Source organism: Schistocerca piceifrons, chromosome 3 (genome assembly GCF_021461385.2).
Source record: "Schistocerca piceifrons isolate TAMUIC-IGC-003096 chromosome 3, iqSchPice1.1, whole genome shotgun sequence".
In the NCBI taxonomy this organism is placed as follows: domain Eukaryota; kingdom Metazoa; phylum Arthropoda; class Insecta; order Orthoptera; family Acrididae; genus Schistocerca; species Schistocerca piceifrons.
Window position 1 is genome coordinate 620,861,888 of NC_060140.1, and position 27,882 is coordinate 620,889,769.

Genomic DNA, 27,882 nt, shown 5'->3' on the forward strand with positions numbered 1-27,882 from the left:
GGTACAAAGTAATGTGATCAGGAACTTTACACCACAACCTCTCCTCCCCTTACTGGCCATATATTGTCAGTGAAAATTAATTTCACCACCTGTATTCAAACCGGCTTACCCGTGTCGAGCACCACCACACAAGCGTGTGTTAGTGACCTCAGTCACGGATGTGGGTTGCAGAATATGTTATGTGTTAAAAATCACCCACTATAAGCTCTGAAAAACCAGCATGCTGTAATAGAGATTAGATATCTGCACTTTATATGTGCATGTTATGTGCCATGTAAGTTGTCAATATTTCCATATTGGATTTTGTGTACCGAATAGAAATACCCGAGGATGTGGTAGATATGGTTACCTCATATATGTGTGTTTATCACCGTTCAGTTGAGGAATATTTTAAGAAACATTCTCTTCTGTGGGCGTAGCTACTGGTAAGAGCTTCCTATGGTACTACACTTACAGAAAAGTTTCTCAGTTTAGCCCCAAGTCCATAGGAAGTTAATATAGGTGACATTCATTGCAACTGCTCATACCTTCTCACTTGAGACTGTGTAAGTTAACTCTTTCCTGGCTTATCGTAATAAATCAGCGTGTGCTACTCATTTTCTGCTAATCTCTTGCTTATTTTCGCCGTGAAAACTTCTTGTAGCACATTGGGTTCTGTAGAATACGCAAGCAGGTGACCTGTGGTTATAAGTAAAAGTGTGGGTAGCTAATCTATTTCAAATACGTCCTGGGATGCCATTGCATTAAGTTTATTAGTGAGGACCATTAAACAGTTAAGGTTAAATAATCTGGAGCAATGCAGCTCAAAAGTTAATGAAATTCGAGAATGTGGTAAAACTATCACAGAAGAATGGACTCGGGTTACATCGTGCCACCGACTGACTAGGTTGGCGGGCAGCCACAATCTCTTGCATACTTCTTAAAATTTCGTTCTATTTGTGTATCATTGGTAACTTAACAATATTCATTTATTTACAATTTTAACTTGTTTACTGCATATTGGTATTGTCATATTAAAACTCTGATGACTCTTTCGCTCTACCGAGTATTTCCTGTGGTGAAAGTGGACTTTTTGATTATTACTGTAAAGATGACTGGAAACTTTCTGGCAGATTAAAACTGTGTGCCGGACCGAGACTCGAACTCGGGATCTTTGCCTTTCGCGGGCAAGTGCTTTACCATCTGAGTTACCCAAGCACGACTCAAGACCTGCCCTCACAGCTTCAATTCTGCCAGTACCTTGTCTCCTAACTTTCAAACTTCACAGAAGCTCTTCTGCGAAGTGGCAGAATTGAAACTGTGAGGGCAGGTCGTGAGCCGTGCTTGGGTAGCTCAGATGGTGGAGCACTTGCACGCGAAAGGCAAAGATCCCGAGTTCGAGTCTCAGTCCTGCACACAGTTTTAATCTGCCAGGAAATTTCATACCAGCGCACACTCTGCTGCAGAATGAAAATTTCATTCTGGATAAAGATAACATGTTAAGTTGCAGGCAGGCTCAATAACGAGACACTCGCACATTAGCTTTCAGCCAAAGCCTTTGTCAGTAAAGGAAACACACACATTTTCATTCAAACAAGCAAGCAGAGCTCTTGCATACGTGGCCGCCATCTCCGGCAACTTGGACCAGAATGAGATTGTCACATAGAATAGAAGTAGCAATATGGAGGGGGCGGGAAAGGGGAAGGGATAGCCAGGTGGGGTTGGGGGGGGGGGGGGGGGGGAGGAATGCTGTCTGGCTGAGTCGGTATGTTACTGTAAGTTAGGGCTGGGATATTTTTTAGGAGCAGATAATTACAAGAGTAATGTGCTGCGAATACATCACTTAGCTACAATATAGCAGGTCAGCAACTGGAAGGAGTTAATTCCATAAATTATCTGGGAGTACGCATTAGGAGTGATTTAAAATGGAATGATCATATAAAGTTGACCGTTGGTAAAGCAGATGCCAGACTGAGATTCATTGGAAGAATCCTAAGGAAATGCAATCCGAAAACAAAGGAAGTATGTTACAGTACGCTTGTTCGCCCACTGCTTGAATACTGCTCAGCAGTGTGGGATCCGTACCAGATAGGGTTGATAGAAGTGATAGAGAAGATCCAACGGAGAGCAGCGCACTTTGTCACAGGATCATTTAGTAATCGCGAAAGCATTACGGAGATGATAGATAAACTCCAGTGAAAGACTCTGCAAGAGAGACGCTCAGTAGTTTGGTACAGGCTTTTGTTAAAGTTTTGAGAACATACCTTCACCGAAGAGTCAAGCAGTATATTGCTCCCTCCTACTTATATCTCGTGAAGAGACCATGAGGATAAAATCAGAGATATTAGAGCCCACACAGAAGCATACCGACAATCCTTCTTTCCACGAACAATACGAGACTGGAATAGAAGAGAGAACAGATAGAGGTACTCAAGGTACCCTCCGCCACACACCATCAGGTGGCTTGCGGAGTATGGATGTAGATGTAGATGTAGAATGTGTTGCAAAGGTAACTCCCATCCGCACGGTTCAGAAAATCTGGTGGTGGAGGGGAGGATCCAGTTGGCTCTAGTAGTGAAACAGCCATTGACATCAAGCATGTTATGTTCATGTACATGTTGTACCACAGGGTGGTCTACTTTGTTCTTGGCCACATATTGGTGGTCGCTGTTCATCACTGGTGGACAGCTGGTTGGTAGTCATAGCAATATAAAAGTCTGTGTAGTGATTGCAGTAGAGCTGGTACATGACGTTTCTGCTTTCACAGGTGGCCCAGCCCCTGATGGGATAGGCTAAGCCTGTGACAGGACTGGAGTAGGAAGTGTGGGATGGGTGGATTGGGCAGGTCTTGCAACTGTGGCTTCCACAAGGACATGATCCCTGTGGCAAGGGGTTGGGGTTGGGAGTGACAGAGGGATGGATTGATGTTGTGGAGATTGAGTGGGCAACAGAGCACCACTTTAGAAGGGGTGGGATGTACCTTGGGTAGGATGTCCCTCATTTCAGGACATGATGATAGGTAATCAGACTGCAGTGCAACCCAAATTTTATGTTTTCGTACGGTCCAGACTTGAAAAACGCAAAATTGAGGAAAATGCAGAATTGAGGAAAAACCCCAAAACATGAATAAAACCACATGTAATTGTCGTACATGATTAAAAATCGCAATCCTCTCCAATACTTTGTATAAAATCTAAGTGAAGCAAATTAAATGTACAAGACAATGTTCATACAACAATTTGTGGTAATGAATTTCATCAGTTCTTAAAAAACCACAGATGTGTAACAGCAAGTAAAAACCCATCAAAATATTGAAATTGATACCTGGGTACAAGGTAATCAAGCTGTTTTCTGACATCCTGTGACTACAAATTATACATTAAAATCACATGTTTGAGAGAGATCATCCTTTATGCTCATCCAGAAAAAAGCAAAAATTGAACATATTGAATTAAACTGAAAACATCACTGCAGATAAGTGGTTAACCCATAAGCATCAATGCGGCTATCTTCTTTGTGACGTGCTTTGTCACCATTGCTGTTATTGTTTGGTGCTTCTCTTATGAGCTGCAGTTCATATGCTTGCCACCGTGAAAGTGTTATTTTGCACTTTATGAGAGAAAGAGAGATGTGAAAAAATAAGTTTACTTCCCTAACTGATGTTACAAGCTTCAAAGAAGTTCTGTACACTGTGTAAAACGTAAATTTGAAAGAAATGCCCCTCTGTCACTGCTGCCAATCTTTACAATCTACAGAGTGTGGTGTGTGTGGTGCAAAGTATATACATGAGTAGTGTATGTAGTTGTTGAAACTGTATCTTGTCAGATTTGAATATGAAAGGCTTTAAAACGTGCTATCGCAAAATCCTTGTTCTATTTCTGTGTGGTATCTCTGTCATAGCACATGATCTGCACGAAAAGCATATTTTCAGCACTTCACAAAATGCTTTCACCTCTACCTGCACTCCCATCGCTGAAGGACCACTCTCCACACATCCAGTAGATGAGCTCATTTTATGTGTGTGTTAGAGTGGTATGGTGGCTGCACTTGCTATTGGGTGACTTAACAAGCCACCAGTCAATAAGAGTTTAGTAGCCGGAAATGGGTGTCATCTCTCAATTATGGCTGAGCATATTCTTTGAAACACAGTGATTGAATTTAAAGAGTTGATGATTTATAGTGTTGCTGAATATAGTACATTAGAAATACATGCAAAAAATGAGACTGAATTATAAGTGGTACAAGAAAAGGCGGTGGCTGAGCCTCTTCGTAACATAATAGTTCAGTCCGGAACACTTCACATCAACTGTCTTCTTTTTCCTTTACCACTGCAATCTAACAGTAGTTGTATCATAATTGCATGGTGAATGTAAATGCTGCAAGGTGTGTTGACGACACTGATCGTGGACTACGTCAGCATTGCCCCTCTCACACATGCCCTCTCCACAATGGTCTAAAATATTCCCTTAATTCTGCCACCACCCATGGTGTGAACCATAAGTCTTTTGAGCCATTTATAATTTGTCCACTCACATCAAATGTCAATAGGAAGAAAGCGGGACAAAGTCTTGTGATGCGTCGAGTAAGAACTTAGAATCGATGTAAACCTTACTAGGAAGGAATGTAAAATCAGGGAATTTTTACCATTGAATTTATGGGTTTTTCACAGGGGCTACGAATCTAAGGTGTAGAATCGTGAGAAATGTAAAATCGGAAAACGTAAAATTGTAGTTCCACTGCAATGATTTCTTAGCACTGGGGTGTACATTACGGCACATGTTGTGAAAAGAATGCCTGGTGCCGCATGCTGTACCTCAGCATGCCCCCAACTGTACTCATCACATTCCTCCATTTTAATCTTTTGTTCCATTTTCATTTCCTTAAAGTTCTAATTACCCTCCCAATAAATTCTTAATGTTTCCTTTTTATTTGTTTGCACTTTTAACATCCTCTCTGCCCTCTTTGACTTTTGAGAATTCTGTAACTTATTGTCCTTTTGCCTTCATCTTCCATAGAATCAGTTGTGTTTCTGCTTTGCAAAGCAGATACATGCATGTCTGAAATGTGCCAGTGAGTGCCTGACGTGCATCTGGTGCTGTCATTTCATTGTTTGTTTAAATAGTTCAGCTTGTAGTTTTTCACTTTTGTAGTTTTTAGTGTTTGTTTCTGTTTTGCTTCGAATAAAGTCCAGTGCAACAATTAGTGCCAACCCAACATTCAAAGTGAAATGGAGAAAGAAAAGTGTGCTGCACAGCCAGGCCAACAATTACCTGTTGCTCATGTTAATAAGAGGATTGCAGCAGCATTGAAAAGCAAGCAAGCAAGAACACTGTTGTATTGATAGGGAAAGAGAAGTGCAGTATAGATTGTGGCAAGAGTGGCATAACTAGGCTGCATACACACCAGGGAAGAAGTGGTCAAAGAAGCAAGTGACAGCTTTGGATGATTTCGAGAAAGACTCTAATCATCATCATCATCGTATGTAGATACTAGAAGAACCTCCTACTCTAAATTACTCTCATCACTTCAGAAAGACAATCTTGTTAAATGAAGCAAATTTTTGTTGCACATGGCATTAAAAGAAAAAGGCTTAATCTATACAATGTTTAACAGACATAGAATATAAACAGAAAGCACAGATGTTGTTGCATAGCAGTGTGTAGATTTCTGAGAAGGATTACGGCTGTGGTATTTGCAGATACATTCTATCTAAATGAAACATGGATTGATGCTAACCATCTATTACGTAGGGGCTGGATTGACAAAATGCTGAAGGAGGCAATGACAAGACCTTTTGGAAAAGGAAAGTGAATTATTAAGCAGCTACATCAGATTGTTTTGTGCCAAACTGCTTGTTAATGTTTCATTTTAAAAAGATAGGTTATTACTACGAAGAGACGCACAATGTAGCTTTTCAAAAGTGGTTTGAGGCATCACTCATGACGAATCTGACGATTCCATCAGTGATTGTTATGGATAATGCTCCATATAATTTCATTGTTACAATACGACGCCAAGTATGGCAATAAAAAAAAAAGACTATATTATTCTGATACAATAAAAAGTGGATTTCAGAGAAAATTTGAACAAATATTGGCACAAAAGAAACCACAATTTCAGACATGTGTAATTGAGGAGGTTGCTAAAAGGCATGGGCATGAAATTATTTAGCTTCCTCCATACCATTGTCATTTCAGTGCCGTTGGAGGGATAAGGGCACAAATAACAAATTACTTTGTTGCAAAAAATTCACCATTTCTCAAGTTGAAAATCTCTTTGTAACAGCTGTCAGTCAAGTGACAAGCAAGAACTGGACAAAAATTGTGATTAGAATTGCATTTGTCATCAGTGAGGCAGCCAAAAATGATGGTATTGTGTAATAATGCATCGAAAATTTAATAATACTTTGGGAGCAAGCAGTGATAGTTCAAGCAATGCTGAAGAAGACTATTCTAAAACTGATTCTGACAGTAATGTGAGTCATGTTTCCCCATCAGTGTATTTACCACACATTCGGAATGTAAGATGGGAGCATGCCATCAACCTTTCGATATCATCAAATTTTATCTTCTTGAGATTACAGCCGTTAATATACTGATAAATTATTCTGTAACTTGTTGTAGAACTAATTAATAGTGCTGGTATTTAACAACAAGGGCAAAATGTGAATGTTGGGGAATTTGCAGGCATAGTTTTCATTTCTATTGTGAAGTTCCACTAATAACTTAATGATGTATATGTGCAGACTGAAGCAATGACTGAAAATTTGTACCAAGGCCAGTATTCAAATGTGGGTGTTATGCTCACTAGGCAGCTGCTCTAATGACTTCACCACCCTGGCACAGTGGCATGGCACAGCTGCATAGACTACCCTGGCACACCCCCATCCTAATCCTAATTCCCATTCGTGCCTCAGCCCACTTTGTATTCCCACTAAACTCGAACCACATTGCAGAGGCTCTCCAACAATGTTGAAATAGCACCTGAGCATCAAACAAAGTGGGGAATCTTACCTGAAACCCAGGCGTAAGTACTTTAATCAAATGGAACTTCATGGTTCCAAAGATCTGTTTTCAAGTCTCGTACACCTATGGTGTATATATGCAGACTGAGGTGTTGACTGACAGTTTGTACCAAGGCTGGGTCTTCTGCTCCTGAATGGAGATTATATTGAAAAGTAGGGTTTTGTAGCCAAAAGATAGAGCAATAATATGGCGTAGCCAAGTCCCAATAAAACAAACCTGCATAGAGGGGAAGAAAATGTGTTACATTACTTATTGAATGCACCTAGTATATGCATAACATTCGAAGGCTGCTATAACTTTATTTTATTTTAGTATTGAATCCCCCCTCCCTCCTCTCTCTCTCTCTCTCTCTCTCTCTCTCTCTCTCTCTCTCTCTCTCTCTCTCTGTCGATACAATATCAATTCTGTAATGACAGTATGGGAAACAAGTTAGAAATGTGTTCTCTAAATAGTGATTAATTTTTAATATAAAGTTACAACAGTCTTTGAAAAAGTTACAGAAATGAATGATAAGCTACACAACTCTCTATTAGCACATAAACCCAAGCTGGCATGATCAAAAGAGTACACAAATAGCGGGCTTGTTGATAACAGTGATGTTGCTCTGTGCCGGTATTTCGTCTGATGGAGCACATATGTTTTCTCTTACGACAGGGGAAATAAATAAAAATACAACCATGTTATTTGCATTGGATGAACTTTTTTTGTTTTTATTTGTGTGTCTGTCTGAAGTGTGGACTATAGCAGTGAACTTTTTCCATGTGTCACTTTTCCTCTAAAGGAGCACGTTTGCAATTGTGCACACAGCATCACTCAATTTTTTCCATAGTCTCTTAAAACGCAACTATGTTAGAGGGCATCTGATCCTGGTAATTGGTCGTAAGAAGTCACAACTTGCCTTATATAACCTGCATACTTCAGTAAGGAAGAATGAGTCGAGGAGTAGGAAGCAACCAAAGTGCCACAGTTCTTAGACCATTCATATTCAATTAACTACGGCTGGTAGCAATAAAGCTATTACTGCACTGAGGCAACAGTGGCATCTCTATTTCTGATGTACACATCCCTCAGCATTCAACATGTACTTATTCCATTTCTTACCTCTAACGGAACAACATGAAATTTAGTGAAGCAACATAGATGTTCTCATTCCCTGTTCCCATTAAGCTCTCACCTCACTGTTGAGTAGCAGGGCATGTGTTGCTGAAAAAAATAGTAGCTCAAGCAACTTGCAGTAAGCTGTTCAGCAGTTGTGACCTCTTCCTGATGTGTTAGACAAATTGAAGTCTGCCTTAGTCATTTGTGCTTAGGGCATATTCAGAGAGTGGTTGTGAAGTGCATTTGATGTACAAATTTCAGTACATGACATTTATATGCAGACAACAGGGCATGAAGTTATTTTAGCAGATGACGTAATCTCTGTTCTAACAAACAAGAATAAAGTTTTTGCAAAACACTTAAAATTTTATGTCCTATCATATCTGCTTCCTACATTATTAAGAGCCAGAGTTGAATAAGATGACAGGGTATTCGGCCTATCGGTATATTCTGTGGCTTCTTTGTCTAGCAAGCTTCTCACCTTGAGCATTGAGGACATCAACATTTTCTGTTATCATTGTGATTTAATAGCAATTCCAGTACGTTAGACTAGGTTTACTGTTTTACAAAAAAAATATGGCGGTAAAAGAATGAAACATTTTAAAATTTGGAATGTGTTTTCGTTAATAGAATTAGCTAACTGCTACATATGTGTCTTCAGTTTCAGAACTCGGCATTAAATGTGAATGTTAATTTGCTTCAAATCTGAAGAATCATATTTATATCATACTCATTTCTTCCTTAGGTTGCTCATATGACGAAGAATGAAATGGAGTATTTAGATACAGCTCTGGTTGGGCCGGCCATGCTGTTTCTCAATCAGTATTTCAATTTTTTCATTCGTGAATATATAGTGTTATGGCTGTGTTTGGTAAGTATCCAAATATCCGTTGTCTGGTTTAATACATCTGCAAGGTGATTTACTCCTAAAGAGTCATGATTTATTCCTGAATTTAGATTGTGAGTTGAAGAATCTGTGACCTACTCTAAGAGTCCTCATATGTTTTCAAGGTTGTAACCTTTGTAGATCTACTGTCAGCAACTTGTTCCAGTTTTGGTGGTTAATTGATGTGAACTACAAAAATCTTTGGCCTCTAATAACAGATTGGATTTTGCAGTAGTTAAGACTCTGAAAAGGATACTGCTTTAAGTATTCACAATTATTTCTTCTGATTGTTGTTGTTGTCGTCTTTTTATTCCTCTCATTTCACAGGGCGGAATGTTCATAAGACCATATTGCTTTCGACTCCCTAAATCTCATCACCTTGGTGATCAAGATTTCATAATGGTGCTACATAATAGTTCAGGTCCTTTTCAAAATTGGCTTATGAATTTACTTTAGAGGTATTCAAACAATGGAAAATCCAGGATGGAATGTAACAATATTATGAAAAGGATAGCTGCTACTCACCATAAAGCGGAGATGCTGAGTCGTAGATGGGCATAACAGAAAGACTGTCACAAAATCAGCTTTCGGCCAACAAGGACTTTGTGAAAAATAGAACACACACACACACACTCACCGTCTGCCCAGTCATGGGCATTACTCGCTTGTGGCAAGTTGGGGGATGTTTCTGTTACCATCACACCTCATAAGAGCTTTAATATGGTCCAGGGTATTATATTCCACAGGGACCTTCCTGTGCAGTCTGACGACCAGCTGCACGCCAATTTAGAGGGGAGGGTGTTCATTTCGTCCAGCACGTCCATCATGTTTCGAGGGATAACCAGGTTGCCACCGGTGCCTTCATCTTGGCCTTCGAGGTTGACACATTGCCCGAGAAGGTCAGGGTGATGGTCTACCATTGTGACGTCAAACCATATATCCCTCCCCCGATGTGGTGCTGTAAGTGCTGGAAGTTCGGCCATATGTCTTCCCGCTGTACTTCCAGCCCCACCGGTCGAGATTCTGGACGTCAGTTGCATCCCAATACTGCAGGCACCCCGCCTCCCGTCTTTGTCAACTGCAGAGAGCACCATTCGCCTTGCTTGCCAGACTGCAGGATTCTCTAGACCGACTGACCTACACTGAGGCTAAGAGGAAATTTGAGTGCCTTCATCCTGTGGCTATGACCACCTCATACAGCACCGCTACAGTTCTCACCCCATCAGTTCCTCGAATTCCTGTTGCCTCTCAGAACCGGAAGACTACACCTGCCCCCTTGATGGTGGGGGGCCACTTCCCTCCCTGTTGCTCCCGCACCACCTACTTCGGGAGCAACACCCCCCCCCCCCTTTTCCCCAACCATCGGGGATTTCCATCCCCACTTCCAAGCCAGAGAAGTGTAAGGCTTCTTCAGCTCCTTTCCCTAGGAAGGGGTCCCTTGGGTCACTCCCTTCTCACGTTTCTGCTAGTGGGAAAAATGACACCCACCGGTGGCTGAAGAGCCCAAAAGCAGCTGGTTGTAATGCTTCACTCTCATCCTCAGTCCCGGAGACTGATTCAGTGAAGTCCTCTCTGCCAGGGAAACCCATGGAACAGTGCGAGAAATTGAAAAAGAAGACCCCTAAGAACAATGAGCTTGCGGTGGCACCCACACCACCGCTACCTACATGCTCTGCATCTGAGGTTGGGGTGGAGATTCTGACATCTGCTGAGGACCTGGAACTTGCCGGACCCCCAGACACAATGGATATAGATTGCTCAGGCAAAAGTCGGTAGCAGCAGGTGACTCTTAGGCGTACACTGCTTCATTGAATGTTCCATGTCCCAGTCTCACAATGATGTCACCCTCCAGTGGAATTGCGATGGTTTTTTCCACCGCCTGGCTGAGCTACGGCAACTGTTAAGCTTTACACCTTTTTTTTGTCCACCTCCGGTAGCTGAATGGTCAGTGCGACAGAATGTCAATCCTAAGAGCCCGGGTTCAATTCCCAGCTGGGTTGGAGATTTTCTCTGCTCAGGAACTGGGTGTTGTGTTGTCATAATCGTCATCATTTCATCCCCATCAACGCGCAAGTCTCCGAAGTGGTGTCAAATCGAAAGACTTTCACCCGGTGAACAGTCTACCCGATGGGAGGCCCTAGTCACACGACATTTACATTTACCTGCTTTCTGCATTGCCCTCCATGAAACCTGGTTCCCGGCAATGTGAACCCTTGCCCTCCATAGCGATTTTGATCGAGCATCAGGTGGAGTTTGCGTTTATGTCCTAAACTCAGTCTGTAGTGAACTGTGCCCCTTCAAACCCCCTTGAAGCTGTGGCGGTCAGAATACGGACGACACAGGAAATAACTGTGCGTAATGTATATCTTCCTCCAGATGGTGCAGTACCCCTGAATGTATTAGTTGCACTGATTGATCAACTCCCTGAACCTTTTGTACTTTTGGGAGATTTTAGCACCCATAGCCCCATGTGAGGTGACACTGTGCTTACTGGCTGAGGCAAAGATGTCGAAACTTTACTGTCTCATTTCGACCTCTGCGTCTTAAATACTGGGGCCGCAACACATTTCAGTGTGACTCATGGTAGTTACTCAGCCATTGATTTATCAATTTGCAGCCCAGGACTTCTCCGATCTATCGACCAGAGAGCACATAACGACCTGTTTTGTAGTGACCACTTCCCCATCTTTTTGTCACTGCCCCGGCGTCAGGCCCACGGACACCTGCCCAGATGGGCATTAAACGAGGCGGACTGGGAAACTTTCACCTCTGATGTTACCATTGACCTCTGATGTCACCGTTGACTCTGCCCCACTTGGTAACATCGATGTGACAGTTGAGCAGGTGATTACCACAATCGTTTCTCCAGCAGAAAATGTGATCCCTAAAGGGTGCTCCCAGCGAAAGACAGTCTCTTTGTGCTCGCTGGGAGTCGCTGAGGCAATTACAGAGCGTTGGCAAGCTCTACAGCAGCATAAGTGCCACTCTTCCTAGGGCACCTGATAGCCTTTAAGCGGCTCTGTGCCCATGTACGCCAGCTTATAAAACGATGGAAACAGGAGTGTTGGGAGAGGTATGTGTTGACCATTGGGTACCGTGCGTCACCTTCCAAAGTCTGGACGAAGATCAGACATCTTTTTGGGTACCAGGCCCCAACAGGTGCCCCTGGCATTACCATCAGTGGCGTGCTATGTACTGACACAAATGCGATTGCTGAGCACTATACTGAGCACTAAGCTTGAGCCCCTGTGTCAGAGAATTACCCCTCCGCCTTTCACACCCACAAACGGCGGATGGAAAGGAAAGTCCTCTCGTTCACCACATGCCACAGAGAACCCTATAATGCCCCATTCACAGAGTGGAAGCTCCCCAGCACTGTTGGACATTGCCTGGACACAGCTCCTGGGCTGGATCGGATCCAGTCAGATGATTAAACATCTCTCGTCTGACTACAAGCGCCATCTGCTCGTCATCTTCAACCGAATCTGATGTGATGGCATCTTTCCATCGCAATGGTGGGAGAGCACCACTGATGGCGGCTTCCGCCAGGGGTGCTCTGCCACTGATAATCTTGTGTCCCTTAAGTCTGCCATCCGAACAGCCTTTTCCATACGCCAACATCTTGTTGCCGTCTTTTTTTACATATGCAAAGCGTATAACATCACCTGGCAACATCATATCCTTGTCACATTATACGGGTTGGGTCTCCGAGGCCCGCTTCCGATTTTTAGCCAGAATTTCCTGTAGCTCCGTACTTTCTGTGTCCAAGTTGGTGCCTGCCATAGTTTCCCCCATATCCTGGAGAATGGGCTCCCGCAGGGCTCTGCATTGAGTGTATCACAACTTTTAGTGGCCGTTAATGGTCTCACAGCAGCTGTAGGGCCATCTGTCTGCCCCTCTCTGTTTACAGACGAGTTCTGCATTTTGTGCTGCTCCACCAGTACTGGTGTTCCTGAGCGATGCCTACAGGGAGCGATCCACAAGGCGTAGTCATGGGCTCTCACCCATGGCTTTCAATTTTCGGCCGCTAAGAGTGTCCTGGTGGAGGCCAGAGTCCCTCCATTGGAGATCCGACAGTGCACAACTGTTTGCCAGTTATGTTGCACACATTCGTAGTTCTCGTGAGCATCCAAATTAGTGTCTTCTTTTTCCACCCGCAGCAGTTCATCTCCCGCATAGGTGGTCCAGGCCAGGGCTAACGATCTCGGTTCGCGTGCGATCTCTTCTGTCCCCGTGCACTTCAGTATATATGTTCATGCCCCAGTGAATCGTTTCTTCTGTGTACTGATTTCTTGAGCAGCCTGCAAGCTTATCGCCCAGTGGTACCCTCACCATCCTGTGGTGGTGTCCATCCAGGAGTCCATCTATGCCATGGACCGGTCCCGTCGTTCAGTGGTGTTTGTGTGGACCCCAGGACACGTCGCCATCCCAGGGAATGAACTTGCTGACAGGCAGGCCAAACAGGCTATGTGGAAACCGCTTCTGGAGATGGGCATCTCTGAACCTGACCTGCGTTCTGACTTATGCTGCAGGGTTTTTTGGCTTTGGGAGACGGAGTAGCATAACAGTACACACAACAGACTGCATGTCATTAAGGAGATTACGAATGTTTGGAAGTCTTCCATGTGGGCCTCTCGCAGGGAATCAGCTGTCCTCTGCTGGCATTTGGCCGGTCCACGGTTACCTCCTGCACCGTGAAGACCTGCCTGAGTGTTGGTGTGGCACCAGGTTGACAGTGGCTCATATTCTGGTGCACTGTCCCACTTTGACTGCCCAGCCACGAAATCTTGGGTTACCCGACTCGTTGCCGCTAATTTTATCTGACACCGCCTCATCGGCTGATTTAGTTTTACATTTTATTCGTGATGGTGGGTTTTATCATTTGACCTAAGTTGTAGTGCATGTACTTTGTCCCTCTGTGTCCTCCACCCTAGTGCTTCTAGGGTGGAGGTTTTAATGTGTTGCAAAGTGGCTGGCTTCTCCTTTTTTTCTCCCCCTCATGGCCAACCAGCCATGGTAATCTGCTTTGTTGTTTCAATCTCTTCAACCTATTCCTTTCATTCTGTTTTGAGTTGTCAGTCTCATTTGTTTTATTCTCACACTTGGGGCATTGTTTTATTTGGAACAAGGGACTGATGACCTCATAGGGTTTGGTCCCCCCCTCCCCCCGTCTTTTAATTCAACCAACCACCTTTGATGGGGTAGGTGATGTTTATGACTAGACTTGAATAGGTGGTGATGGAAGAATGTATGGCACAGGTCATGCATCTAGATCTTTTACAGGGATATGATCCATGAGGTATTCATTTATTTAAATATCAGTCTGTAGTGAAATGCACAACATTTAACTTTCATCTGAAACCCATCCTCCACTAACATTACTTTTAGTGTTGAAAACAAAAATCAGAGTAAATTGTTCATATGAATACTTCACACACTGGACAGAGTCTTTGTATTTAAACATAGTAATACTTCATTTTTCCATTTTCTTACACTCATTACACTATGGGTATTGTCCATACTATATTTTGTCTCTTCCCACACCTTCCTCCACTCATTGGATGGCAGTTTTGTCCGGTGGTAAAACACTCGTGGGGTTCCGTGACGAACATCAGTTTTGTATGTAGTTAACAAGGAGAAAGGAGTTGCAACATACAGTGAAACCCTGCTTTTACACTTTTCAAGGGGCTTCAAAAAATGGTGTAAAATGTAGGAAATAACGTTTTAAGCTGTAAAGTTATGTATAGGATACCCCTTTGCATTTTCGCACTTTACGTATGCTATGTGTACATAAAAGGCATCAAAACAGTTGCGAGGGACTTGTTTATTATCTAATAAAGGTTTATTTTCTAGTAAAAACTGCTGATGTAACTGGAACTGATAACTGTCTGGGAAGTAAAAACGTTTGACTCAATTTCAGATGTCACAATCAATGCTTTTGAAAACCTGCAGCTGTCATTCATTATTTAAATAATGAAATATTCCACTAGTTAGGTATTTTTTCATGCTTAGCGCAATGTGTTGTGATAATTTTTTCTCATTGTCAAGTGCAAATATGTAAATGAGTATTTTGTGTGGTGTTTGAATATGTATTATTCTGTGTCTCTTGCACTGTAGTCATCTTTTGAGGTTATCAGGTACTGTTGCTTCTCATTTATGTGGAAAACCACACACATGCAAACTATCACTCACATAGTTTGTTTGTGTAACATCACAAAAAATACATACGTAAATACTGCACTGGACAGCGAGAATAGATTCTCGAAACACTTTTTGTTCAGCTTGAAAAAAATATGTAATCATTGCTGTGTTTAAACTAAAAACATTTGAGCAATGCAAAGTGAATGACAGTGTCAACTACTGCTAGAAGTGGCCAAATGCCGAAACACGCTAAGTATGGTTCGACAAAGGTGTCACGATAATCACAACAATCACGAAACTGCATTTGTGGAGTAGAGACATTTGGCAAGTGGTTGTGATTGGTCATGAATCTTTATTCGAACGAACTTGCTTACTCCCATCAGCCAAGTAGAGCTTGGCAGCAGTGGGAAATACAGCACAAATTGTTCCAACTTTTACATGTTTACTGGTTCAAATCTGCTGAGTAGAATGCCCTGGTGTCAAGAAACTTAACCACATAATATTTGTAAACACTACTGGACGGCCAACATCCTGCCAGTGTCATTTTTTTTCTCCAGGAACATTTTTTCGTAATTTGTAAATCACGTGAAAATTATCAATATGTTGACACAAAATTGGGTGCATATTAACATATGGACATAGGAAATTTGATGGGAATGATAAAAAATGTCGTAAACGGTGGGAAAATGTTAATTCTGGAAACATAAAAGTGGGGTTATACTGTATGTAAAATTAGGACCCAAAGTGTAGATCAGATTCTAAAGCATTTGCTTGTGAGTTGTTATAAAAGAATACTTCTCTAACAGTTTATAGATCTCCTCTAGGAAAATTTCACCGGTTTTTGAGAAATGTATTATTGAGCAAACTACCAGACACGAAGAAACAGTTAGTAGTTTGTGGAGATTTCAATGTAGATTTGAAAATACACAGACAGGAAAAATGAACTGCGAGCATTATTTGTGAATTTCAAGTACTTTCGATAGCCAGTTTTCCATCTCAAGAGTAGCAAGATATTAGGACACTGATTGGTAACATTTTTATGGATAGTGCTCAGGCCGAAACATTTACTGTGTACACAGTTGTTTAATATACTATCTGATCATGATGTAATGGTAATAAACAATATGACAACTTACAGATGTGAAGAAGGTTCATAGAAAGCAGTGAGGCTTATTTGTGAGAACAGGTACTAAGTGTAAGTTAAAATAGGTGGTATGGAATGAGGTACATCCAGAAAGAGGTGCTAATGTCAAATTCACTGTATTGCATAGTAAATTTGTGTCAGTATTGGAAAGTTGCTTTCCTAAAAAGTTAACCAGAAAAACCATTAAACGGGTAAAGCCATGGAAAACTAAGGGAATTAAAATATCGTGTTGGAGGAAGAGGGACCTTATATAAAGGCCAAAGTAAGTCAAGATCCGACATTACTTGCATGCTACAAAAATTGTGTCTTATTTTAATAAGGAAAGTCATTAAAATGTCAAAAGTACGTACAAAAATTAATAATATAGATATTAAGATAAAAACTATATGGGATATTATCAAATAAGAGACAAGATAACTAGGTGGTGTACAAAATATTATAACAAACTAAATGAGGATGTTCTTTCTGATAATTCATCAATTTTGAGTACTTTTAACTGTCTTCTTCTAAATTTAGCAGCAAAAATAGGATTAAATGGTTCAGTTGAAGAAGCAAGAGAATATATTACAGTGTCATTTACAAAACTTTCCACAACTGGATGTGACACTTCAAAATTATTATGATTAAAAAAAAAAAAAATCAAATGACGTCAGTGGAATTTCAAACAGAAGTCTGAAAAACCTGTTCCAACATAACAAGTAATGTTCAGGGAATTTTTCCACAGATTAAAATACAAGATTGTTAAACCTCTATATTAAAAAATGACAAGAAAGGCTATCTTTTTCCAAAATACTCGAAAAAGTAATGTACTCAGGCGTAGTCTCACATTCAAGTAGAAACAATTTTGCATATCACTGTTTACATTCCAGAAGCGTTGCTCAAATGAGAGTACTGTTTATACATTCACTCACAAAATATTAGAAACCTTTAATAATAGATCATCAGCAGGTGTTCTTTTTGTGACCTCTCTGAGGTGTTTGGTGGTGTCGATCGTGTTGCTCTCATATAAGGTGGGGGGGGGGGGGGGGGGGAGGGGGCTCAACAATTTTCCTCTAACTGTGTCGATAGAAGTGGGTAGATGCCCCTTTTAAGTTCCTAGATTATGTCAGCAGTGGGCTATAGGAAAAGAGAAAATCCTGTCTAAAGATTTTCAAGTACAGTGTCATGAATTATTGAGCAGCAATAATGAAGTAAGTGGTGTGGCACAGTCGTCAAGCATTTGTTCGTCAGGTTTGTTGTATAGACCCTGATACCAAATCTTTGTAATTTATTATGAAATTATCATTCAGAATTTCAACAATGTGCTCTGCAATTGCTTGATGGGTAGCTGTTGCTACCAGACCAACAGACGCAGGATGATTGTCGGTAATCAAACAACTGTTTTATAAATTGAAAAAGACAAAGAGCAATGGAGAATTTTTTAAAATCTTTTCCCAAGGTTATATTTTAAACAATAGCCTTACTGGTAGAAAATTCTTGTTCAGTTTCCAGTTCCCAATAAAATATTGATTTTTGTGTAAAATCATCGCAAATATATGGTAAGATGCTGTTACCAAACAGCAGAGACCATTACAAAATGTCGGAAAACAGGTATAGTAAGGGCCACCTATAGGGGATTTGAAACAGCTTCCAGATCCATGTGCTCTCAATGTGCAAAAGAGAACAAAGGAAAAGCAGAAAGGGGCGTATGATGAAAACAGAACATTGCTATTGAAGAACAGTTGAAATTATAAAGTGTCGGAAACGTGTCATTTAAGAAAATGCCTGTTTAAATATATTTCTTGAAATTATTTTGTCGTAACTAAATTGAATACATTAATTTTACGTATGGGTCATTCCATGTCAGTTCAACCAGGGGCTCCAGCTCATAGTCTCAGATTTGACTGAATTTCAGTACTCTAATTCTAGCATGTGTGGAACACTCGTGTACAAAGTATTAGTTTCCCCTGCCAATTATTTCCAGAATTATGACTTGTGAAAGAAGGTGGCGTGACCCGGAAATTCCAACCCGCATCTGGCAATCTATCTTCAGACCCAACTTCAGGTCTTAATAACTTTGGAACTATTCCACACAGTCCAGTGAAATTTTTCAACCCAATAACATCCATTTGGAGAACACACTCCACGAATCAAAACACCAACAACATATTTCTGAGGGAAAATAAGCAATTCCAAAATGTGATTAAAAAAATGTAATACGTGAAAAGGTACATATTGTAGGTGCCCTCTATGCCAAATATAATTCACTCAAAAAGGGTATAAATTTTTTTGTGGTAAGATTGATGTGGCTTAAACACACACAGAACTCATCATGCTCATATTAGTCACAAAAACTGAGTTACATGCACACGAAAATACAAAAATTTGAAAAATTACCTGAAAAACATGGATTTTCAAAGTGTGGTAGCACAAAAGGGACAAGTGGTATCCAAGCCAAATTTCACACACTGCATAAGGAGATCATAATGATATATATCTCAAAATTTCAGCATGTTATTGCAAGACATTTGTGTACAATGGAAGTTGACAGATGTATTTGGTGATGCGGCCATTGTTCCACAACACAATTTTGTAAAAACATATCGTAAACTATTCTGCCTCTTCTTATCCTCTCCCACAACTGTTTAATCACTAAGCAACAACATATAGACAGATTAACACAACCGATCATTAATGTTTACTGCACCTTAACTGCTAAAAACCAGTCGATTGTGCTTCAAACAGAAGTTCTCCCACACTTTAGCTACTGTACTCTGTAGATTGAGTGGCAAATTGTACTGTCTTCCTGACACTGTGGTAGGAACTGGAACTGTCATAAGAATATGTTCAAAAGGAATCAAACACCTGTCTGCCAAACGTGGTCAATGAAATGATCTTGCTGGTCCTGCTGGTGCCATGAAGTTCACAAATACATCACCTTCTGCTTCACAGCACTCTGCAACACATCCTAAGTACCATTTGTCATCATAAACAGCAATAACATAGCAACCTGGTTGTATGCTGCTGCTTTTGCTTCTGAATCCTGAGTCAGACACACTGTGAAGGAACATGTTGTGCATGAACCTATAGTTATAAGCTGACAGTCTGCTCATGTGCACATTGTCAGAGTCCGCTGGAGAGAAGTGATGATAGCTCCTTGTGCCTGCAACAGTTTTAACGTGTTCTAGTCTGCTTTTTAGCAACTCTTCAACTGATTTCACCTCATATTTCAAAACATAGAATGATTGTATGCCAGAGATATTTTTCTGTACCCAGGTGAATAATTGAAGAGGTGTTAGAATGTGACCTTCTGTAGAGTGCTGCAGACTAGCTCGTGATGCCATGCGCTTAATGCTAGCACCAATACCATCACATACATTTTTACCATGACTTGTTGCAAAAAAATTCCATTCTTTGTGAATCTGAAAATCATGGTAATGCATGCATAAATTTTTGAGATTTTTACAGTTTTTGTACTGACTAGCTGCCCCATCACTGAAGTATTTCACAAAATGTATGTGAGGCAGCTTGTTTTTCACATATGCCATGACAGTGTGAATGTGGACATGAACTGCAGTGGCATCATGAATTAAACAGTCACTGAAAACGCACAGGTGTTCACCTCTACAGTAAATCGCAAATGGCTGGAGAGTTGGTTGACTGTTGTGCTAATGATATCCTCGGATGGCATCTTCAACTATAAATGCATAATTTTCGGAAAAGTCTAGTATTACTATAATTTCATCTTGTTTCAAATTATCCTTACAAAACTGGAGATAAGCCGATTGTGCTGTTGCTGTGAAGCTGTGTGTGGTCAGTTTGTCCGTTTTTTGACAACACATTTTTCAACAAAATCTTCCACTGTACTTTGCTTTGTTTCAAGACTTGTGCAATCCATGTACGTCCATGGTTTATAAGAAAGAAGTTCAACGTCATCCATAAGGAGTTCACCATACAGTTTGTTATTCACGTGTTCTGCAAGATTTGCCTTACCAGGGACACTTTTCACACCTGTGTATTATGCACTGGTAGGAACTGATGTCACACACTAGCAGTTTCACTGCACCTTTGTATAATCCAGACCAGAATCCTGTATAGCAGCAAACATCAGCTTAGCATTTTGATGGGTCTCACATACACAAACGTTGTGTGTGCCCCCTTGCACTTACAGGCACAACCCATTTTGGCCGAAGATTGAAAAAAGATGATAAACCTACTTTGGTTTTGGGATACTTTTCCTTGAATTCTACATATAGTTCTCATACGTTGCATAGCAACAGTCTTTTTTGCATCTGTACACGTACATTTCCCACTTTCACCATTACATAGTCTTTTTTTTTTTTTTTTTTCTCCAGGCATTATTTGGCTGTAGTCATTATTTTCATAAAACTCCGACACTAGCACCTTTATTTCGGAACTCAATTGCTTACCCTGAGCCTGTTGAAGTTGTGGAAGCACTCTTTGGGTTGCTTGCATTACCATATATTTAGAAACATTGAATTCCTTTGCAAGTGTAGTCAATAGACCAGGTGGTAGGTGCAAGGGTAAGAATAGCTACTTTTTTCTGGTGTGTGGATATGGCACATTTTTCTTTCAAATCGTGCACAATTTTGTCCAAATCAGAGCATTTCTGGCATGATTTCTGTTCCTTTGGAGCAGATAGTTCTTCCTCTTCCACCATTAGTGTGTCAGCTATTTTGTGTTTTAATTCCATTTGAGCTTCTTGTAGTTTTCTTCTACCGAAGCTGGGCCTGTCTCTTTTCCCAACTTTGTGTGTCTTCATGGGAGACAAAACAAGAGCAGTCACTGAAGTATTTAATTGCTCATCTGCTGTGGTTGTAGGTGGCTGATACTCTTCGTCACTGTCATGTAAATTATCAGAATGTTCTTCATTTTTTAGCAGTGTAACGTACCTGGAATATAACTTTTGTCCTGGTTTCATGTTAAGTCCCATGCACTGATTCACTTTCAATACTGATTTTATATCGATTTCTCTGAGGCTACACTTCACTGTCTTTTTATGAATCCGAAATGGATCAAAACAACTTCTTTGTAGGAAAGAATACTTATCCAGAAACACTTTCATGTGATGATACGATAACAACCACTAAAGTTTCTTGGAACTGTACTTCTTGTGCCCACAGGGTGTATCCTAGATCTCCATAGCAACAAATCTTGGTCCGATTCATCCAGATCATACAGTACAAAGCGAATGCCACATTTTCTTCCATATGTTGTTTTATGACATTCAGATGCTTGTGCTCTACCAATACTGCAACTTGTTTGAACAAAAGCACCACTAATACACTTCTGCCTCCATACTGACTTTCCACAACAGTACTGACCTGTCTGAACTAGAATCTTAACAACATAAGTAACCTGTAATTGTTGCTCGTTTCCTTTGTTGCTCCTGCGTAACAATGACTCATTCTGTCCCTGAAAACTACCATTGTTTAACTTTCTGTTGCCTAATGGTTCCCAACAATTGCTGCAGCTTTATCTGAAACAAGCTGTCTGCATCATCACTATTATTTTCTAAATCCTGTTAAAAGAAACGTAACCAAATACATCTCTGTCAACTTTTATTGTACACAAATGCCTGCAATAATAAGTTGAAATTTTGCCACATATTATATTATGGTCTACTTATGCAGTGTTTGAAATTTGGCTTGGATATCAATTGTCCCTTTTGTGCTACCACACTTTGAAAAATCCATGTTTTTCAGGTAATTTTTCAAATTTTTGTATTTTAGCGTGCATGTAACTCTGTTTATGTGACTGATATGGGCAAGATAAGTTCCGTGTGTGTTTAGGCCACATTAAGCTTCCCACAAAAAAATTTATACCCTTTTTGAGTGAATTATAGTTGTCATAGAGGGCACCTACAATATGTACCTTTTCACGTATTACATTTTTTTAATCACATTTTGGAATTGTTTATTTTCCCTCAGAAATATGTTGTTGGTGTTTTGATTCATAGAGTGCGTTCTCTAAGTGGATGTTACTGGGTTGTAAAATTTTCACTGGACTGTGTGGAATAGTTCCAAAGTTATTAAGACCTGAAGTTGGGTCTGAAGATAGATTGCCAGATGCGGGATGGAATTTCCGGATCACGCCACCTTCTTTCACAAGCCATAATTCTGGAACTAATTGGCAGGGGAACTGAAAATTTTGTGCATGAGTGTTCCGCACTTGGTAGCATTGGTGTGCTAAATTTCAGCCAAATCTGAGACTATCAACTGGAACATTTTCTCAAATTGGTTGAAATGACATGGAATGACCCATATACAAATTGGACTGTCTAAATATATTTAAATTTTATAATTAATAGTTTAATATTGCAAGGAATAAAATAAAATGAAAAAAAAAAAAAAAAAGGTCGTGGTAGCAGCAAGATCGAACACAAGCCATTGAATTGACAGTCAGTGAGCTTGACCACTACATTATACCACTGACTTGATGATGCTCAAAACTCCTACATATTTTGTTTGAAAATCTTTAGCGAGTGTTTTCTCTTTTCCTACCACCTACTCAGTTGAGATACTCTATGAACTTGAAAGGGGCATCTACCTGCTTCTATTCATACAGTTTGAGCCATATAGCTGAGCCCTGTCATGCACCCTTCCCTTTTTAGGGAAACTTAATACTTTGAAATGAATTTTCTGATTGTAAATTTCTTGATATCATCTGTACTTGGTATAGATCTGGTACCAAATAATGACACACAAAAATTTGTGCCAGACTAGGACTCAAACACGAATTTCACACTTATTGTGAGCGATCACCTTAACCACTTCGGCTACCCATGCATGCTCCTCGGGCCTACACAAATTTCCACATGTCACATTGTCTACATTCATTATTGTAGTCCACTAAATTCATCACCGTATGTCGCTATTAAGTAGTAGTTCTGTACATAATACAGCTTATGTCAAGGAATTCACAGTCAGCAAATTAGTTTCAAAGTATTTCATACAGATGTGGGTTGTCAAAAGTGTCTTTTCTTTCAGACACCCATGTAAGAAATCATAAGTTTTATGAAATAGGTGACCTTACACACATCTGGTTTGAATCAAACTTAACAAATGAAATGCAAAAAGTTGTGCTAAAGAACCCGGACAGTGTTGAAAGAGTAGAAAATTTCAGTGACTGGGGGAAGATTGCAAAGGGAGTCCCACAGGGTTCACTTTTGTTCCTTATATATGTGAATGATCTTCCATTAAAGTCATCAAGCAGGATTGGTATTTCTGAGATGATACAAATGTTGTAAGAAATCCCATTAGAGAGAAATCAATGGTGTTTTTCAAAGAATACTGACTGTGGTTCTTTGGTAATTGTCCCTCCGTAAGTTTTGAGAAAACACACTATGTTCAATTCTGTACAAAAAAAAAAAAAAAAAGTCGTAGCAACAGTTGATGTAGCACCTGAACAGGATTCAGTAAATACGGTAGAATGCTCCAAATTTTTGGGTGTACATACTGATGAAAATTTGAATTGGAAGAAGCATGTTACTGAGCTTCTCAATCAATTAAGTTCAGCTACGTTTGCTCTTCATATAATTACTAGTCTTGGAAACAAATGCATCAACTTCCTGAAATATTTTGCATATTTCCTCTCAATAGTGCCTTATTTAATAATTTTGTGAGGTACACACCACTTAGAAAGAAAATACTGTTTGCAAAAAAAAGCAAGCACTAACAATAACTTCCGGTGTTCATTCATGGCCATCCCGTTGTTACAGATAAACTCGTTATAAGCGATAGTTATGTTCCACAGAATCACTATGCATACCGGGTTTGCAAAACTGTAAAATATTGAATTAGGTTCACATTTACTTACATACAAAGTATTAGTATTTTTACCAAAAATAATCATAATTTTCCTGAAACTCACTTAAATGCAAAATTTATATGGTTCAGAATTTAACACTGAAATACACTATAATACACTAAACGATTATGCCATGTCTAGTGAACTCCCAGCCAGCTTTTGTCATAACTGTTTAATGCCCCAGGATTTTCAGAGTTATATGATGATTGTAATTTGAATTCCCTACAGCATTTCCTCTAAAAAGAAGGGTGCATCGATCTTTGGCAGCATTAAATCAAGGTGCTGTTTTTTCTTCAATAGAAATGAATATGTGATTGGGAATTTGTTTCTAAAATAAGTCAATTTTACCAAGATTGATTGAAAACCTACTTCACAGTATAACCATTTTCCTGTTAATTATTTTAAACCTCTTCTTAAATTCCTTGGCTCAACTTCGTCTGCCACAGTTGCCTCTCCCATGATTTTAACAATGTACTCACCTTTCTCATAGTGATCCAAAACTTCTCTCTTTGTTTCTAATGAGTAATACTTCTGTACACACAGCAGAAGATCCACATTGACATATGCAAACACATTACTGCTTCAGCGTCCTATTAAGGAATGGCAGTACTGGACTTAAAACTAAAATCGTGTTAATGTGAAAATATAGATAACAAATCCACATATAACGGGATCTACCCATGCTTCTTCAAGGAGTTACGCATTTCAACTGCACCATCACAGTACACATATATGTTAATGAAATTTTCTATAAATAATCCATCATAATTTGAGAAGAACAGTTACATTCATATGCGCAACACTAGGGGGGAAAACGACCTTTATTACCCGTTACTAAAGCTTTCAGTGGATCAGAGTTCAATATGCAGCAACAAAATTTTTTGATGATTTGCCCAATATCGTAAAATGTCAGACAGGTTTTAAATCTAGTCCAAAATCTTTTTTTCTAGACAAGTCCTTCTATTCCATGGACGAATTTCTATTTAAAAACTGGCAGCCTGTCCTCTTTTTTAAATATAGTTGCATGAGGGATCAAAAATGTGTGTTCACAGTACTGTTCTTCCTATACTCTCATACATGCTGTTACCATTACATGCATAAGTGTTGCATGGTGCTCTACATGATAAAAAATACTTGAATTGCCAATAATAATGTAATTGGTTGGACGTCAAGAATTATTTTGTTTCACCATTGTGTCTTCAGAACCGTTCATAAATAATTATGAATGAAAATATAGTATTTTAAACATAGCTGCACAACAGCAACGGTTCCACGTAATAAAATTATAAACAGCCGACCAGTTGCAATGGATAAAGAATTCTTTACCTAGGTTTAACAAATTTAAATTTGTCTTCTTCAGAAGGTGGCCTAAGGACAATGAACATCATAGCTTACATTAGAAAGGTATGAAACTTAAGTCAAGAATAGATTTTAACACAAATTAGAGAGCTCTTGCATTACAAAAATATTGAGAACGACGACTGGTACTTACAATTTTACATCAGTATGGACTGATGTATCATCGCCGTTTTTACAAATGTATGCATAGATCCATTTGTCAAAATTAAAATATAGCCCTAGAAATAGGGTTTGTCACGTAAATATAAATTAGTACATGGATGTCGCAGAGCTCACAATCGACTGAGTGTAATCGGCCAGCATAGTTACTCTGCGGCCAGGGAAGGTGGCACTCATGGCACGAACCATGTGCCGATTGGCGTACAAAAGCAACGTGTAAATTATCAGTATTAATAACGTCCTTAGATAAAGTAACAATTTACTTTATCTAAGGATGTTATTAATACTGATAATTTACACGTTGCTTTAGTACGCCAGTCGGTACATGGTTCGCCCTGGCCGCAGAGTAACTACGCTGGCTGATTACACTGTCGGTTGTGAGCTCTGCGACATCCATGTACTAATTTATATTTACGTGACAAACCCTATTTCTAGGGCTATATTTTAATTTTGACAAATGGATCTATGCAGACATTTGTAAAAACGGCGATGATACATCAGTCCATACTAATGTAAAATTGTAAGTACCAGTCGTTGTTCTCATATTTTAGTAATGCAAGAGCTCTCTAATTTGTGTTAAAATCTATTCGTGACTTAAGTTTCATACCTTTCTAATGTAAGCTATGATGTTCATTGTCCTTAGGCCACCTTCTGAAGAAGACAAATTTAAATTTGTTGAAACCTAGATAAAGAATTCTTTATCCATTGCAACTGGTCGGCTGTTTATAATTTTATTACGTGGAACCGTTGCTGTTGTGCAGCTATGTTTAAAATACTGAAATTCCTGCCCGCCGAGGTATCAAAAGCTGCAACCAGGTACATGGACATCAAATTAAAAATTGTGAAAGCAGGTATGGCTATCGACTTCAATCAACAGTGCCTAGATAAAGACATTACCCCTGATTATGTGAAGGCGTACTTAAACTTTAAACAGTGTAACAAAGTGCCTTCTGTTAAAAAGAAATTAGTGTGTTCAGTCATTTCGGATAGCACAGTGAATTTGTACAAGAAAAAAGATATTCTTAATAGTGAAGCCTACTGTATACACCTATTTTTAACTAAAGCCTTTAAAGATCAATGTAATTTCCAAATTGACCACCTGTGGAATAGTATTAATGAATGGCTCTTTAATCGTAAAGACGAAATCAAGGCCAGACGTGAAAGAAAGTTGTTGGAGTTTAGTAATAGGACCACAAGTAAAAATGTTAATACAGCAGCCAATAGTGTCAAACATCAATTTTACGAAAGAATACTGAATAAAACCAATATTACTTTTATGCAGGCTGAGAATGACTTGTTATGTAAAGGCCTTAAATATAATTTGCCTGCTCAACTCGATAAATATCCAGTTATCTGTAATCTTATTGTAGATCTTAAAATTAGTTTAGAATCCCTGAAATTAGAGAAAACTGAGCAAGTCAAATGTGCCTATGAATGTAATAACATAATAGAAAAAGAAATTAAATTATTTCCTAATGGGCAGTTGGGCGAATATAGTATAGTAAAAAGCATTAATCGTAAGCTTAGAGAACACGACGCCTTAGTCACTAAGAGTGACAAAGGAAACACCGCTGTCGTGGCTTATAAAAATGAATATATAGAAAAGACTGTAAAGTTTTTTGAGGAAAATGACATCACTGACAAGGGAACATCCCCATCGCACCCCCCTCAGATTTAGTTATAAGTTGGCACAGTGGATAGGCCTTGAAAAACTGAACACAGATCAATCGAGAAAACAGGAAGAAGTTGTGTGGAACTATGAAAAAAGAAGCAAAATATACAAACTGGGTCGTCCATGCGTAAGATATGCAACATTAAGGGCAATGTCAGGCGAGGAGTGCCGTGGTCCCGTGGTTAGCGTGAACAGCTGCGGAACGAGAGGTCCTTGGTTCAAATCTGCCCTCGACTGAAAATTTTACATTCTTTATTTTCGCAAAGTTATGATCTGTCCGTTCGTTCATTGACGTCGCTGTTCACCGTAATAAGTTTAGTGTCTGTGTTTTGCGACCACACCGCAAAACCGTGTGATTAGTTGACGAAAGGACGTGCCTCTCCAATGGGAACCGAAAACATTGATCGCAAGGTCATAGGTCAACCGATTCCTCCACAGGAAAACACGTCTGATATTTTGTATACGACACTGGTGACAGCATGTGCGTCACATGACAGGAATATGTTGTCGACCCACCTAACTAGTACACTTGGCGAATGGGTGAAAAGATTCTTCTACCTTGCCCGATTTAGGTTTTCTTGTGGATGTAATAATCACTCCAAAAAATGTG

The 27,882-nt window shown here is 39.8% G+C and overlaps 1 protein-coding gene across 3 annotated transcripts in view; it reads left to right on the forward strand.

The window, feature by feature from the left end:
* The window catches only part of LOC124789765 (cholinephosphotransferase 1), a 161,482-nt gene that overhangs the window by 71,760 nt on the left and 61,840 nt on the right, over positions 1-27,882 (forward strand). For all 3 annotated transcript variants that reach the window (XM_047257220.1, XM_047257221.1, XM_047257222.1), the window contains one exon: positions 8,848-8,973. In XM_047257220.1, the coding sequence (XP_047113176.1) occupies positions 8,848-8,973 (126 nt within the window). The remainder of the gene's footprint in view (positions 1-8,847; positions 8,974-27,882) is intronic.